The sequence below is a fragment of the Bombyx mori genome, chromosome 25 (genome assembly GCF_030269925.1).
Source record: "Bombyx mori chromosome 25, ASM3026992v2".
NCBI lineage: Eukaryota > Metazoa > Arthropoda > Insecta > Lepidoptera > Bombycidae > Bombyx > Bombyx mori.
This window is the reverse complement of record NC_085131.1, coordinates 516,405-533,092: the sequence shown is the minus strand read 5'-3', so window position 1 is coordinate 533,092 and position 16,688 is coordinate 516,405. Positions and strand designations below refer to the sequence as shown.

The 16,688-nt window shown below is 47.5% G+C and overlaps 2 protein-coding genes across 6 annotated transcripts; both read right to left on the bottom strand.

Moving 5' to 3' along the window:
- Positions 1 to 1,205: 1,205 nt before the first annotated feature.
- On the bottom strand, positions 1,206 to 11,560 carry LOC101737992 (zinc finger protein 771). 5 transcript variants are annotated; one of them, XM_038020300.2, is made up of 5 exons: positions 10,509 to 11,560; positions 9,472 to 9,599; positions 8,832 to 8,963; positions 8,499 to 8,566; positions 1,206 to 5,695 (listed from the first exon to the last, which is right to left on the bottom strand). In XM_038020300.2, exons 2-5 carry the CDS (start codon positions 9,472 to 9,474, stop codon positions 4,639 to 4,641), a joined length of 1,260 nt encoding a protein of 419 aa, XP_037876228.1. In that variant the 5' UTR covers positions 9,475 to 9,599; positions 10,509 to 11,560; the 3' UTR covers positions 1,206 to 4,638. The 5 variants fall into 5 exon arrangements, with proteins under 5 accessions (XP_037876228.1, XP_062531988.1, XP_062531989.1 ...); XM_062676004.1 differs by having other exon boundaries at positions 10,606 to 11,560; XM_062676005.1 differs by lacking the exon at positions 10,509 to 11,560 and adding an exon at positions 10,015 to 10,161.
- Positions 11,561 to 12,415: 855 nt separating this feature from the next.
- Positions 12,416 to 16,428, bottom strand: LOC134201366 (uncharacterized). Its single transcript, XM_062676006.1, has 3 exons — positions 15,462 to 16,428; positions 14,849 to 15,003; positions 12,416 to 12,582 (listed from the first exon to the last, which is right to left on the bottom strand). Exons 1-3 carry the CDS (start codon positions 16,426 to 16,428, stop codon positions 12,478 to 12,480), a joined length of 1,227 nt encoding a protein of 408 aa, XP_062531990.1. The 3' UTR covers positions 12,416 to 12,477.
- Between the last annotated feature and the right edge of the window lie 260 nt (positions 16,429 to 16,688).

Sequence of the window (16,688 nt, the reverse complement as noted above, 5' to 3'; positions counted from 1 at the left end):
AGCGACCAGACCCTTCATAGACAACGCCGGGGGCCTCCGTCAGCAAAGCTAATGTAGCTGGCATGATAACATTTAATCATCATTTCTTTTAATGATGGATTACCTTTTTTTATTGTTTAGATGGGTGGACGAACTAATATATAGATCGTGAAGGATAAACAAAACGTAGCTTAAAACTCAGTTGCATAGATAGATACGGGGCGAACTCTTTTTTTACTGCTTGGATGGGTGGACAAGCTCACAGCCCACCTGGTGTTAAATGGTTACTGGAGCCCATAGACATTTACAACGTAAATGCGCCACCCACCTTAAGATATAAGTTCTAAGGTCTCAGTATAGGTACAACGCCTGTCCCACCCTTCAAGTCGAAACGCATTACTGCTTCACGACAGAAATAGGCGGAGTGGTGGTACCTACCCGTGCGGAACCACGCGAGGTCCTACCACCAGTAATTACGCAAATTATAATTTTGCGGGTTTGATTTTTATTACACGATGTTATTCCTTCACCGTGGAAGTCAATCGTGAACATTTGTTTGTATTTCATTAGAAAAATTGGTACCCGCCGGCGGGATTCGAACACTGATGCATCGCTGTTGCAAGATACTGATTATGTATAATTGAGTGACTAAATCCCGGAACCGGCGGGTGACGATGCATGTCCCGACCGCTATGACATGCATTTCACCCACCGAGGTCTGCGGAGTGTGCTTGTATGTGCCCCCTACATTGATCACGTCCACGCAAGACGGTGCCTACAAGGCAATTAAAAACAACAAAGTTGGATCTCCAGCTTCACGGTGCGTGGGAACATTCGCGTTGTACTTTGACTGGTGGGCTGCGAGTTCATCTGCTCATCAGTAGCAACTAAGAACCTGTCTTAAATCTCTAATCCTTATAAAGTATTTTTTCTAAGTAAGATAAGTTTCCTATAGCCTAGGTCCGGAAAACTTCGTCGGCAATAAACTACACTCTCGTATAAAATAAAGCAACGCATCATCATTCTCCTGCCCTTCTCCCAGTCACCTGGGGTCGGCACAACATCTTTTCTCCTTCCATATCTTCCTCCTCTATCGTATACAATTTCTTTGCTCACTCGCCTCTTACACAAATCCGTATTTTACGCATTCCATCAATTTTTTCTTAGGTTATCCTCTTCTCTAAACATGCAGCAACATCAGAACGATTAAAATAAAACAACGCATGTCAGTAATCACTCCAAATATATTGTATAACGGGCCGCGTACACTGTACCATGTGACGCGTCTTTTAATGCTCAAGATACAATCTTTAATTTCTATCACTATGATATATGCTGAAATATCAAAGCAACATGCCAAACGTTTGCTTAAACTATACATTCTAGTTCGTTGAAGGATGTTCGCCGCACCCACTCCGTTGGAATGTATCTCTTAACTTTATACACGATTATAAAAAGCAATTTACTTAAAAAATATGAGAAAAATCTTAGAAGTAATTTACTTAAAAAAATATGAAAAAGATCTTAGAAACAATTTACTTAAAAAATATGAGAAAAATCTTATATTAGTTTCCATTGTTTTACACACCGTACAGCCGTCTGAGTGACGTCATCGCATTGCAAACCAATACCTGTCTCACCTTATCCTATTCTGTAAAGGTCAAGACAAAACTTCCCTTTGTAACCTTGGAGTGCCACAGACAAGTCCACGGTTAACAAAAAAAAAACCAAGCAAAGGGAGATTCATAAAGTTTAGTAGTTTTTTAATAATATTATTTTCACGATGAATTGATGCACTATTTTATTAGTACACATTATTTTAACAGGGTCAATTCAAACGCAAATGGGATTTAAGGTCATGGATAGTTCATAACGAGCTAAGAGACTACCTGCAGAGGGTAACTGCTTCGACAGTGCCGACACAAGCAGGACATAATCTGGCTTAAGCCCTCGCTGGAGACCAACTTTGACAAATGAACTTAATTCATGAGCAAGTCCGCGCATCTTGCGACGACAGCTGGGGAGGTGGACTGGAGCGGGGGCCGTCCAAGCTCGATATGTTAACGGGCCAAAAATAATAGGGCGGCAACTAAGTGGCGGGTCATAATAAACTAAATGTAATATTATCAGTCTTGAAAAAAACAGTCTTGATTTGGACAGCCCTACAAACTGTGGAATAGGCTCGTTTGGCTCAATCCGTCCAGACTGCGAAGTCCCGCAGCCGGGAGGGGGGAGCCACTGTAGCGGTTAACGTATTGCAAATTTTACACAACATGTGTCTATTGCGAAGTTTTTAAACAAACCTACCGACCATTTTGTGCCCATGTTAGAAAAACAAAGCATTAATTAACCATCTAAATACTCTAACTTTAATACTAAATTTAATTTTATGGCTTAGACATAAGGTATAATTCGAAGTAGTTTTGTTTTCTTATAGAGATAAACGTAATATATACAGTACGGCAATGAGTAAATACAAGTAGTAGGTACAGAAGCGTGGTATAGTAGCAACGGTACGCTCATTGTCTTCGGCAGACCAGGATTTCTCAGAGATTGAAACTTGACGTAAAGTTGTCAGCCCTGGGACCAGACCCAGCAGCCCCGCGGGCCGGCCGGAAGGTATCACTTATTTCACGACGGTCATTTTTCCTTTGTTTTTTAATTAGCTTTTAATTGGATTTGCATAGGAATTACAATGTAAAGTTTGAGAAACTCTGGACTGCCGCAGCGCGCAGGCGTCTACAATTAATCACAACAATTAGAGTTTACGAAACAATCCAAATACAATATCGCGGGGCCTCACGCGGCGGCGTGCTTGTTGCGCAGGTGCACCCGCAGGTAGCGGGGCTGCGCGAAGGTGGCGTCGCAGCGCGGGCAGCGCAGGCGGCGCGCGGCGTGCGTGTGGCGGTGCCGCTGCAGGGCCTCACGCGGCGGCGTGCTTGTTGCGCAGGTGCACCCGCAGGTAGCGGGGCTGCGCGAAGGTGGCGTCGCAGCGCGGGCAGCGCAGGCGGCGCGCGGCGTGCGTGTGGCGGTGCCGCTGCAGGGCCTCACGCGGCGGCGTGCTTGTTGCGCAGGTGCACCCGCAGGTAGCGGGGCTGCGCGAAGGTGGCGTCGCAGCGCGGGCAGCGCAGGCGGCGCGCGGCGTGCGTGTGGCGGTGCCGCTGCAGGGCCTCACGCGGCGGCGTGCTTGTTGCGCAGGTGCACCCGCAGGTAGCGGGGCTGCGCGAAGGTGGCGTCGCAGCGCGGGCAGCGCAGGCGGCGCGCGGCGTGCGTGTGGCGGTGCCGCTGCAGGGCCTCACGCGGCGGCGTGCTTGTTGCGCAGGTGCACCCGCAGGTAGCGGGGCTGCGCGAAGGTGGCGTCGCAGCGCGGGCAGCGCAGGCGGCGCGCGGCGTGCGTGTGGCGGTGCCGCTGCAGGGCCTCACGCGGCGGCGTGCTTGTTGCGCAGGTGCACCCGCAGGTAGCGGGGCTGCGCGAAGGTGGCGTCGCAGCGCGGGCAGCGCAGGCGGCGCGCGGCGTGCGTGTGGCGGTGCCGCTGCAGGGCCTCACGCGGCGGCGTGCTTGTTGCGCAGGTGCACCCGCAGGTAGCGGGGCTGCGCGAAGGTGGCGTCGCAGCGCGGGCAGCGCAGGCGGCGCGCGGCGTGCGTGTGGCGGTGCCGCTGCAGGGCCTCACGCGGCGGCGTGCTTGTTGCGCAGGTGCACCCGCAGGTAGCGGGGCTGCGCGAAGGTGGCGTCGCAGCGCGGGCAGCGCAGGCGGCGCGCGGCGTGCGTGTGGCGGTGCCGCTGCAGGGCCTCACGCGGCGGCGTGCTTGTTGCGCAGGTGCACCCGCAGGTAGCGGGGCTGCGCGAAGGTGGCGTCGCAGCGCGGGCAGCGCAGGCGGCGCGCGGCGTGCGTGTGGCGGTGCCGCTGCAGGGCCTCACGCGGCGGCGTGCTTGTTGCGCAGGTGCACCCGCAGGTAGCGGGGCTGCGCGAAGGTGGCGTCGCAGCGCGGGCAGCGCAGGCGGCGCGCGGCGTGCGTGTGGCGGTGCCGCTGCAGGGCCTCACGCGGCGGCGTGCTTGTTGCGCAGGTGCACCCGCAGGTAGCGGGGCTGCGCGAAGGTGGCGTCGCAGCGCGGGCAGCGCAGGCGGCGCGCGGCGTGCGTGTGGCGGTGCCGCTGCAGGGCCTCACGCGGCGGCGTGCTTGTTGCGCAGGTGCACCCGCAGGTAGCGGGGCTGCGCGAAGGTGGCGTCGCAGCGCGGGCAGCGCAGGCGGCGCGCGGCGTGCGTGTGGCGGTGCCGCTGCAGGGCCTCACGCGGCGGCGTGCTTGTTGCGCAGGTGCACCCGCAGGTAGCGGGGCTGCGCGAAGGTGGCGTCGCAGCGCGGGCAGCGCAGGCGGCGCGCGGCGTGCGTGTGGCGGTGCCGCTGCAGGGCCTCACGCGGCGGCGTGCTTGTTGCGCAGGTGCACCCGCAGGTAGCGGGGCTGCGCGAAGGTGGCGTCGCAGCGCGGGCAGCGCAGGCGGCGCGCGGCGTGCGTGTGGCGGTGCCGCTGCAGGGCCTCACGCGGCGGCGTGCTTGTTGCGCAGGTGCACCCGCAGGTAGCGGGGCTGCGCGAAGGTGGCGTCGCAGCGCGGGCAGCGCAGGCGGCGCGCGGCGTGCGTGTGGCGGTGCCGCTGCAGGGCCTCACGCGGCGGCGTGCTTGTTGCGCAGGTGCACCCGCAGGTAGCGGGGCTGCGCGAAGGTGGCGTCGCAGCGCGGGCAGCGCAGGCGGCGCGCGGCGTGCGTGTGGCGGTGCCGCTGCAGGTCGGCGCGCGCGCGGAAGGCGCGGGCACACAGCTCGCAGGCGTGCGGGCGCGCGGGCGCGTGGCGGCGCTGGTGGCGCTGCAGCTGCGTCCGCCAGCGGAAGGCCGCGCCGCACGTGGCGCAGTGGTGCTGGCGCGTGCTGCCGTGCGTCTGCGCGTGGATGTAGAGGCCGGCCCGCGAGCCGAACCGCTTGCCGCACAGCTGGCAGGCGTGGCGCCGCTCGCCCGAGTGCACGGCGCCGTGCTCCCGCAGCGCCGCGCGCGTGGTGAACTTCTTGTCGCAGTGCGGGCACGCGTGCGCGCGCTCGGCTCCGTGCGCGTGCTTCACGTGGTAGAAGTAGCTGGAGGCGGCGCGGTACGTCTTGCCGCAGACGGGACAGGCGCGGGCCGGGCGCTCCGGGGGCACGGTCTGGGGCTTCGCAGGTGCCTCCCGTTCGTCTTCGAGAGCACGCGGCACCTCGTCCGGTACGGGCTCGGAGCGATCGTCGTCGCTGTGTTCGGAGAAACCTCCGGGATCGGCGGCCGACTCCGCTTGGAGGAGTTCGGGTTCCGGCTCTTCGACGAGACCGTCGTCAGCAGCGCTGGGGGGGCGGGGCTCGGGCTCCTCGCTGACGTCCCGTTTAATGCGTGCGAGCAGGGCGGCCTCGCGCCGCACCGCCTCCTGCCGCGCGGCCTCCCTGCGGGCGCGCTCCTCCTGGGCCTGGCGCGCGTACAGCATGGCGTGGGACGACATGTGCGGGATGAAGATCTCGCGGTCGACGTAGCTGTCGCAGTCTTCGCAGTGGAAGATTCGTTCGGCGTGCTCGGAGACCACGTGGCGTCTGTACTGGGTCTGCGGACAGTGCTCGCCGCAGTACACACAGCAGATGATCCGCTCGAGAGAGGCGGAGGCTTCAGGGAGATCCATCGGCTGGGCGAAGTCCGGGGCTTCTGCCGACCTGCAACATAGCCAGCTCGATCATGATGACTGTGGATGTAGGTTGGTAGGGTCGTCGGTCACGCGTCGGGCGCGGCGCAGCGCTTGCGGTGGCCGTTGAGCTGTCCGCGCAGTCGGAAGGCTCTCCCGCAGCGGCACACGTGCGCCCTCTCCCCGGTGTGCACGCTCACGTGCGCCTGCAGCTCCACCTTCCTCTTGAACGTGGCGCTGCACTCCAGACACTTGTGTTTGCAGACATCGTGCGTCTTCCTGTGCATCCGCAGCGCGGCGCCGTACTTGGACGCCTTCCCGCACACGTCGCACACGTACTCCCGGCGCTCGGAGTGCGACTTTACGTGATCCTCGAGATGACTCTTTCTGGAGAATGTCTTGGAGCAGACGTGGCAGGCGTGGGGGCGGCGCTGGATGTGCAGCGCGCGCACGTGGCGGGCGAAGTTCCCGCCGTGGGCGAACCCGAGGCCGCAGGACGGACAGCGGTAGCGGCGCCGCGCCCCGGGGCCCGCGCCCTCGACCACCCCCTCGTCGCTTGCCGCAGCCCGCGCGACCGATCCTTCGTTTGTTCTGAAACGGCGAAGGGAAGTTTCGGGGCGTTTAATGAAAACCACAAATCGCAGCCGAGTCGTATATTCGAGACGAACTAAAAACGAACATAAAGTCGCGGGTCCGCGGCGTCCGTCGGATGTTGTTTCCTCACGTGGGTCCGGAGCGCCCGGCGCTGCGCGAAGGCGGCCCCGCAGTTCTGGCAGCTGTGCGGGTTGGTCTCCAGGTGGGACAGCACGTGGCAGTTGAGCTCGTGTCGCTGCCGGAAGGTCTTGCCGCAGTGGACACAGGCGTGGGGTCGCTCGCCGGAGTGGTTGAGGCGGTGGCGGGTCATGTTGGAGCGCAGCTTGAAGCGCTTGCCGCAGTCGGGGCAGCGGTGGGGCGCGGCCGCGGCGTGCGACTTGAGGTGCACGTGCAGGGAGCCGCTCTGCGTGAAGCGCTTGGGGCAGGCGGGGCAGGCGTAGGGGCGCTCGCCGGTGTGCGTGCGCAGGTGCTGCTTGAGGTTCTGCGCGGAGGCGAAGGCGCGGTGGCAGAGCGGGCAGGCGCGGGGGCGGCGGCGCTCGTGCGTGTGCGCGAGGTGGCGGCGGAGGCCGGGCGGCGCGCGGAACTGCTTGCCGCAGAGGTGGCACACGCAGGGCCGCTCGCCCGTGTGGATGCGCTTGTGGAACAGGTAGGTGTAGCGCGAGCTCAGGCTGCGGTCGCATATCGAGCACGCGTAGAGCGTCTTCCCGTCGACCTTCCGCCGCGCCAGGCTCAGCTCGGCGCGCGTCTCCTCGTCCATGCGGTTCCTGCGCATGTTCCGCTGGCTCAGGTCGTCGAACTGCTCCACGTCGCGCGCTCCGGGCGGGCCGGCCTCGGAGCTACACTCCTCGGTCTCCGCGGAGAGTTCTGAATCTTCTGAATCAGTGGAAGCGGGGCGGGCGGCCGCAGTTTCATGTTCCGAGATGAAGTGCTCCCTAAAGCTGACGAGCGCCCGGTAAAACGATTCGTAGAGTTCGGAAGACTTCCTCGAGGCGGCCACCGAGAGGGGCTCGTCCTCGTCGTCCGCCGGGTCGTCCGAGTACTTGTCCGCGTCTGAAGGTTCTTTGCTAAGTTCGGTATCGCGGGGGCGGAACTTAGGGCGGGGAGGCAATCTGCAACAAATAACCCTCGTTACGTCACGTCTTGTGAGTGCTCACATGGTACACGAGGTGCGATCGCTTCCGGAACTTCTTCGAGCAGATTTGGCACTCGTATTTTCTGATATTTTGATGCATTTCCATATGGCGGTCGAGAGTGTTCTTAGCTCGGTAGGACTTCCCGCACTGTGGACAGTGGTAGGGCCTGTGTCCGCTGTGGAGGCAGGCGTGGAGGTCGCGGGCGGCGCGGGTGGGGAAGGGCTCCCCGCAGCGGGGGCAGGGGTGCGGCATGAGGCCGCGGTGCGCGAGGCGGCGGTGCGCGCGCAGGGTGGCGGCGCTGCGGTAGGTGCGGGCGCACTGGTCGCAGCCGTGGGTCGCGTGCGGGTCGCTGTGGCTCTTCATGTGCACGAACATGTTGTATTTGTTGGAGAATGTTTTGTTGCACTCTGGACACACGGCCGGTATATATTTCTGGTTTTTTATGCTCTGTTCCACTTTAGTATTTTTACTGGCCTTACAATTGTTGTGCTGTTCGAAGATATGTTTCTGTAGGAGACCTGCACTGTCAGTTTTATATCCGCACGATCTACAAATGTTACTCTCTGCAGTACTGGTGTGTTCCTTCTGCAAATGTTTCCTAAGCTCTTTGTTATCTGTATACAATTCTTTGCAGCACATTACTCCATCTTTTTTTGGATTTTCTTTGTGGCTGTTCAAATGAAAAACGAGTCGTGATACAGAAGAGAAAATGCATTCACAATATGAGCAGTTATAATTTGGGAGAGGCTCCTTATCAGGGTTCACTGATCTGTCATCCTTGTCGCTGTCTCCTGAACTAAAAGCTAGGGATTCTTCAATAATTACATATTCTTTAATGAATGTTTCCAATTTATCTACATCAAAGCAATGAACAGTATTACAATGCTCAGCTAATAGCTGCGATGACATTCTAGAATGTTGCTCATCACATTTCAGACATACAAACTCCATGTCCCCGTGAACAGCTATATTCAATTCACTCAAGTATTTATTCAATACCATTTTAAAATTTTCATAAAACTCCATTTTTGAATCAGACCTGAAAACGTGTAGAAGTGCAACAATATTTCACAGCGAGTAGCTTAGTGTTTCTGAAATTATACTTACTTTTCTTGTTCTGCACTGATTTGTTGAATGAACTGCTGCTGTTTTTCGAATTCATCTGCTATGGGAGCCTAAAAGAATAAACATTTTAATATTTTAATTTTTAAGTGATAGAAAACAGCAATGAAATTTTTTTTTTTCAATAGATTCAATATCAAACCCACAGTAACGTCAATGTCACTTGTACAGTCATGAATTCATATTAAATTACCAAAAGGACTTTTTTCAACATATATTTTTTTACTTCGTATTCACCAGTTCAGCATTGGAAGCGGTTGCGTGAAACCATACCAAATATAGTACAGTCATTTCATGGCATTTTGGCATGGTTCTTACCTGAAGAACTTGGAAACGCTGCCTCAGAGCTTCATCTGCATGCACGCAGATGTGCTTGAGTTCATGCCATGCTAGGACAGTGGTTGCACAGTGGTAGCACAGTACATGTGGCATGCCATCATCTGGTGATACCTGCAAACAAACTTTCACTAAGGGCTTGTTTCCTATACTCATTTGCTCTTGTTAGGGGATTTTATATTACCACAAGAATTGGTACAACTGTTATAAAGCATAAGGTATTCCAATTTTAATAAGTAAAATAGCCATCATTACAATATAAATGATGCTTCATATTGAGATGGAGTTATATCAATGTTGTGAAGGAGGTTTGGAGACTGCTGACAGCAGTTAAGCCATTGTTATAAACAAGATAAAAATGTTTCTTTAAAAGCACCATGAACTAATTACAACATAAACATTTAATATTCAGTCATTATCACAATACCTAATCAAACTGCCACCAGATGCCAACTATACTCAAGGTGGCATGCTTAGTACTCATGTCGGATACAGGTAGCATAATGAACTATTAGTAAATGCAAGAGGTGATCAAAGTGGCTTCTGTCTTTTGATAAATAATTTGTATGATAATGTTTGTTGTTAAGTGAGATCTTTAACAGGTAAAAGTTTATTTACAAACCATTATTGGAAGATGTTTATTTATCAGTTCTGGCAAGTTTTTTTTTAAACCTTCTCCCTCAAATATGGGTATAAGATAATCTGCAGGCTGAGCACACGTTCTACATATGTTATCAAACTGTTTTAAATCTGAAATATAATTTTATTCATATCAAGATTTTATTTAAACTTAATAGATTGTTTGAATAGTCCACCTCTTCATTGGTGTTGAGGCAAGACGAGCCCACTACCCACCTCATATGAAGTTGGTTACATTACTAGTGCATATCTGTGATGATAAGCAAGCAAACTACTGTCTTTTTTAATTTTTTTGTTGCTTAGATGGGTGGACAAGCTCACAACCCTCCTGGTGTTAAGTGGTTACTGGAGCCGATAGACATCTACAATGTAATTGCGCTACCCATCTTGAGATATAAGTTCTAAGCTCTCAGTCTAGTTACAACGGCTGCCCCACCCTTCAAACCGAAACGCATTACTGCTTCACGGCAGAAATAGGCGGAGTGGTGGCACCTAAGCATGCAGACTACCAAAATGCCATGCTTACCAGCTTATATGCAATACCAGCAAAGTTTAAAGAATTTTATATTTTAAGTATGTCACAACCAGTCAGGAATTAATGAGATATGACATGATTATGATTTTTCTTTTAAAGTACGTACACACTCTTTGACTATATTCATATAAGAACATGCAAGAACATTTTTAATTACAAGTAATCAGAATGAATTTCTTCATTTGAAATTTTAAATTTTTTTAATATAATTAAATTATATTTAAAAAATTTAAAAATTTTTAATATTTATGCAGGTAGTTATTTTTATAAATTATGTTGTGGGGTAGTACAATGTCATTTTTGTTTTAAGGCATAAGTAAATGATTGATGTATTGTTTTAATTTAAATTTTTTGTCTTTAATAGTGTTACAATTACTTGACATGTACAATTTTATAACCGGCACAATTTATGCAGGATGTTTGTAAAGTTGAAGTGACCGAACATTCAAAATGTTTTGCAAGATACCAAATCTAAGTGTGCTTACTTTATTGTTGTAATTATGAGAAACTATGATTATTTCGTATGAGCGTGATTATCGATTCATGCTGGGGCATGATAAATGTTTAAATGATTATTTATACCTCTGTCTATGGGAGATGCAGGTTTAGAGTTTGCTGGCTGATTGACAACCACTCCCGTGGCCATCTTTGCAGTCACACACTGCATCATTATATCTCAATTCACATTAATCACAATGAAAATTCATTCAAATTAAATAATTTCACTTGAAGACAATTCAGAAAGACTCAAATGTCTCGTCCAACTCGTCACAAAAGCTAAAGCGTAGAGGTGGCTAATATAACCAATAACCAATAAATTTACCGGTAAAAAAAATTAACACTTCTATTCGATAAATAAAATTACCCAAAACGGTTAAAAATACCGTTTACCAAACACACTGCGTGTAGTGGCATAGGCAATTATTGGAAATTATATTTATGCAAGTTTCAACTTTATTTCAACACGTAAGATTCATTTTCGCCTTGCAGATGTCTTCAACTTATCATGTAAAAAATATTGAATTTTATGATTTCATTGTATGCTCTATACCCCTCAAAATAAAGCACAATATTTAAGTTGGTGTATTTTACAGTTAATGATAATTTTTTTCGTTAAAAAATTGAAATGAAACGATATTTTTACCGAACGCGAAGATGACGTGATTGGTTGATTTTTTAAACGTAATATTTTGTTTGGTACTTGACATTTTGGTGGCTCAGTGCATCTTTTCTATTATTTTGGTAAAGTTGTGTTTTTGTATTTTAAGAGATTTGTACTTTGTGTTTGTGTGTTTTGACTTTGTTTTTGTGTGTTTGAGACTTTGCTTACTTTGTTGTTGTGGATTTTTAAATTGTATATCTAATTTAAAATGCCGAAACGCAATGCAGAAATATGGGATCATTTCGAAAAGTGCTAGTACCATTCAAGTTTAACATTAGCAAAATTAATTTTTCAACGAAAAGATTTACCGGTATTTTCAACCAATAAAAATATCGGTAATTTTTTTTATCAATTACCAGTTAACAGATAAATAAATTCAACCGTTAACGCCATCTCTACTAAAGCGATTAGTACTTTTTTTTATTATTATTGTCTGGTAACGATGCCTTTAAGCCAAGCAGTTTTCTTAAGGTATTTTATTACCTGGTAACTAAGATCTTTAGGTCAAGTCTTATTTTAATTTATATTCTTATTTTTAAGAAAAATGATAATATGGAGTCAAATGAAATGACATGAAGATGATCAAATTGAGACATTAATCAACTGGGATGAAATTAAATGAAATGAGATGAGATGATATGAAATGAGATGATATGGGATGAAATATAATCTCAGTAAAATGGTGGTCATTTACTGAGAATTTTTCAGTGAACATTTTGGAGGATCCCGAGAAGCTACGTCCAGCGGCTTTGTTTTATTTTCCCACATTTGTGTGCTTTCACAGATATTAAACAGTTAATAAACCACCGTTATTACACATTTAAACTGCAAGAAACACTAAATAGACAAAATAAAACAAATCGCACAACTCCACTCCTCGCGTTCCCGCCAAAAACTCAAGCAGTTTTACAACAACACCACTGATTAATTTAATAGTTACCAAAACACTGTGGTACTAGTGATACTTGATAAACATCGATATTTGGAACTTAAGTATACTATCTATGGCTTGGAAAACACTAAACTTGGGTAAACAATTGATTGTTTAGTGCCAGTCTTAGTGTTACATAATTTAATCTGAGTTCAAGAACGGCTCTCTATATTTCACAAAGAATTTTCATTTCAGTCTTTAAAAATCTTTCGAAAGATATTCCGACGGAATAAAAATTGTTGTTTCAGACTAACACCAATGTTTTAGGGATAAATGTTTTGAAAACGAAAAAACATATATTTCTAATATTAAAATTTATTAATTATAACATTGAAGTAGACATTTAAGAAATTACATTATTTTAATCTTGGTTGGAACGCCAGTAATCTTGTGAGGCTCTACCAGCAGCTGTCACTACCACGGGAGCTACCATCATCGTTTTGCTCTTGTATGTTTGTATAACTTGCTGTAAATGAACACAGGAATTTCTTATTATTTTCAAGACAAACCTTTAATATGAGGTAATGATTCTAGGTTTTCGAAGTAGTATCATTAATTTGGTCTTACAATTTTAAGCATGTGTTGTACCTTTAGAAGGGTACAGTAACCTATTTCTAAGACAATATTCCCAAAGCTGTCCTTCTGTATAATTAATTTACAAGTAAGTGAGATTACATTTGATTTAAGCATATGCTCTTTTATTTAATGAAATCTCGCCACTATTTTTAGTCTAATAAAAGTTGCTATTATGAGTCTATTCGTGATCATAGAACTTCCGCATGGCAAAATATTTCGATTGCTCATTAAAACTAAAAACCATAGTAAGAACCCGTTATTTAATATTGTTTAAAACATAAATAAATAAAAAACTGCTTCAACCTAACTTGGAACTTCTGGGTTATTCCTATCTTTTTTTTAGTCCATTATTGGGTCATTGAAAGAATGCGTCAGAACAGGTCAAACGGACACCAGAATTTTTTGATATATTTATTTATTTATTTAACCAATATATGTACCGGTACGGCGACTTTAAATAGCCATGTAGGTATAAATTTTTATCTAATCAGTATAATATGTATAATGAATAATGCTGAATAAAAGTATGTGTATGCTTTTAGGTTGTCAGACGTATGTTTATTTATTTACCCCCCGTGCTCATTTTTTTATATTCTTTATTTCTTTAGGTACATTGAGAAATTTGAATCCAGACAACCAAGAATTGAAAATTAAGTTACTGTTTACTTGGATTAGTTAAAGAGTAAATAATAGTGTTTTTTATATATCTTTTTATTGTCCTTGTAGGCAGACGAGCATATGGCCCACCTGATGGTAAGTGGTTACCGTCGCCCATGGACTTCAGGAATGCCAGGGGCACAGCCAAGCCGCTGCCTACCGTTAAGTACTCTCCACAAGCCTCGTTTTAAGAAGGATATGTCATAGCGCTCGGGAAACACCGTGGAGGGAAGCTCATTCCAAAACCGGATGGTACGTGGTAAAAAAGATCTCTGGAAACGCACTGTGGATGAATGCAGTGGCTCCAGGTAGTATGGATGAACTCTACTCCGGTGGCGCGCGGTGCGATGGTAAAAACTCACATCGCTCGAAATGTCAAGTATCCCGATACTCTCGGAAGGTTGCAGGGATACTCCTTGGAATTGAGGCGCCATGACAAAGGGGTCCTTCTTCGCATTGAAAGCGCAAACTAGTGTCTTTAACGGGTTGAATTGAACTTGGTTCACATTGGAAACATCCGGTTCGGAGACTTGGAAACATTAAAAGGAATCTAGCGATGCACATAGTTGCAGGAATCGGAAAACATCGACGTCATAATGTGGAGCTACTGTCAATTTAGAAGTATGAAAGTGGATTCTGAACTATTGTATTATGTATGACTATATTTTCAAGAATACAATATAAATAATAAATAAAGAAAATAATTCAACTGTAGCAGTTATAAAATAACTGTTAAATACTTAAAGAGTTTGATTATAATCATGATTGATTTGATTTGAACTTGAACAAGTGTCCTTCTGTTTTCGCGGTGAAATAGGGAGAGTGGTGCCTTATCGCCGTGGACCATCGAGGCGAACCGCGCGGTCCTCTCGGACTGGGTGAGTTGCGACCGAGGACGTCTCACCTTCCGGGCGACGCAGGTGCTCACGGGCCACAGCGGTTTCGGTCACTACTTGCACCTCGTCATTCGGAGGGAGCTGACGCCGAAGTGCACCACCACACCACTGCAGTGGATGTAACGAGGACACGGTGGAGCACACGTTCGCGTGCTGTCCCGCTTTCGTGGAGCCGCGCCGCGTCCTCGTTACAAAAATAGGACCGGTTTGTCGCTTCCAACCGTCGTGGCTACGATGTTCTGCAGCGACGAGTCCTGGCAGACCTAATGTGGAACCTACTGTGCAAGAGCGACCCGGTCAGGTGTTCTAACCCGGCAGGTAGGTCGGGCGTCATCGGGGTGGTGCCGCCAGTCTGGTTGTAGTGTTGATCACGGGAAGAGTGTAGTCATTTAGTGCGGTGGGACCCTAAAACATTCATGGGCCCGCGGTTTGCAGTCGCGGGTCAATCCCACGTACACGCGCACCCTCTAGGCGCGGAGATCTTGTAGAAGGACCCCGACCCGAACAAAAAAAACCCTTATCGCCGGTGTACTTATTTTGTACTTACTTACTTTACTTTATATTAGTAGGAAAGCTATAGAATGATACTGAGAGCAAAATTACCAGCACAAGTTTTATGAGGAAAACAGCGAAGGTCAAAAATGAGATGGTCATAAGGGCGCTCTCGGATGATGGAAACTGAACGTGGCCTCGCGCATCATCCGCCGAGCGTTTCTGTCGATCTGAGTCGTCGGGCCAGGTCACGTCGATACGGTGCTCTGTAGAGATAAATTTTTAACCGGTAGCAGTTATGGTTTAAATTCTGTCTGAAGCTTTTTATTTCATAGATGACTGAACACCCACTTAAAGCTCACTTGGTGTTATTTGGTCACTGGAACCTATCGGAATCACAATGTGAATGGCGCCACCCGCGTTGTGACATGAGGCCGAAGTTTCAGTTACTGTCCCACCCTATTAACTAGAACGCATGATTGGTGCGCTACACGAATTGACAGGATCGTGAAACCCACCCTTGCGGGCTCTCAATATGCCCCACCAACCTTTTCACTGAAGCGTTTTGCATTGCAATACTATATCCTTCAAATACATTAATTCGAAAGGATAATAATATGTAGTCACAGGAGTAGGATTAACGCAGAAAGCTAGTCATCTTAGAGCTCAGTAATCTAAGTATAACAATAATTTACTTCAAATCAATTTGATTTATAATACTTACTAATGTTGGTTAATATTGTATTTCTCAGATCTTCTAAATACCTAACTTTAGTACTAATTTTTTTTCTGGTATTTTTCGATATAGTGTCAGTTATTATTTTCATAAATTTAATAACAGTTTCCAAAGTGCTATCTTTTGGATCTTCAACAATAGATTTGTGAGGTTCATTCTTATTATTGCTTGCATCTTGTTTGTTTGAGATTTTATTGTTCTTTTTTTGTATAGCTTTTACGTAGTTGATTGTTAAAATTTCATTTTTCTGTGTGAGCTTTTCGTCTTTTGAAACAATTTTTGGGATATCAGTAGTAATTGGCTTGTTTCTGAAGTCTAATGTGTTTTTATTTGGTTGTTTTTCTTCTTCTTTTGTTACTTCTGCTTCGAACGAATCACCCTTTCTTACGAATGTGGGCTTTTCTTTATATGTTCTAAGCGGTTTGTAACTTTTCAATGGATTATCCAGAACTAAACTTGAATTTAAATTTTTGTTTGTATTTACTGGTGTTGCTATAGGTTCAGTGGCTTGATGCTCCTTACGATTATCTTGTAAATTATTTCTTAAATTATTTTGTTTCGCTGTGTCACTAAGTTTATCTCTAGCAGTAGTAACCAGCCTGCTATTTTCAGTTTTTATTGCAGACGATTTCACAGTAGAATCAGATATCTGAACACGTTTCACGTTACCTACTTTGCTAATAGACACTCTCTCTATTTTACCCATGCTCTCTGTTGGAACTTTCTTTTTATTGTCACTGTTAATATCAAAGTTCACTTTATGGTACACGTTGCTGTTAACTCGATCACGAACACTGAAAAAATCTTGACTTTGATGCCAATGCTCAATGCTATCATTAAAGTACACTTGGTCACTCTCTGACGAATGCTTATTGGTAGGTTTCCTGTACTGTTGAGTTATTTCGATCCATTCAGCGGAGACTCCGATGAGCAGGAGGATAAAAATAAGGAACATTTTGTGCGTGCACTTGCCGAAGCATGTTTGTAGTGTTAACTTCGATGTGACGCTACGGTTGGGAGGACGTGCTTAAGTGTATAGGGTGATGTTTTTTGTAAATTAATTTTAGTTTCATTTTATTGGCATAAATATATTAGTTCGTAGACTAGTGAAGAGTATGTTGAAACACCGAGAAGCAAAATCTCTAGAGCTGATGGATCATTACACGAAACAAGGCAAAACAGTAGCAGCATTTTCAGTGAACAGCAGTATCTGCG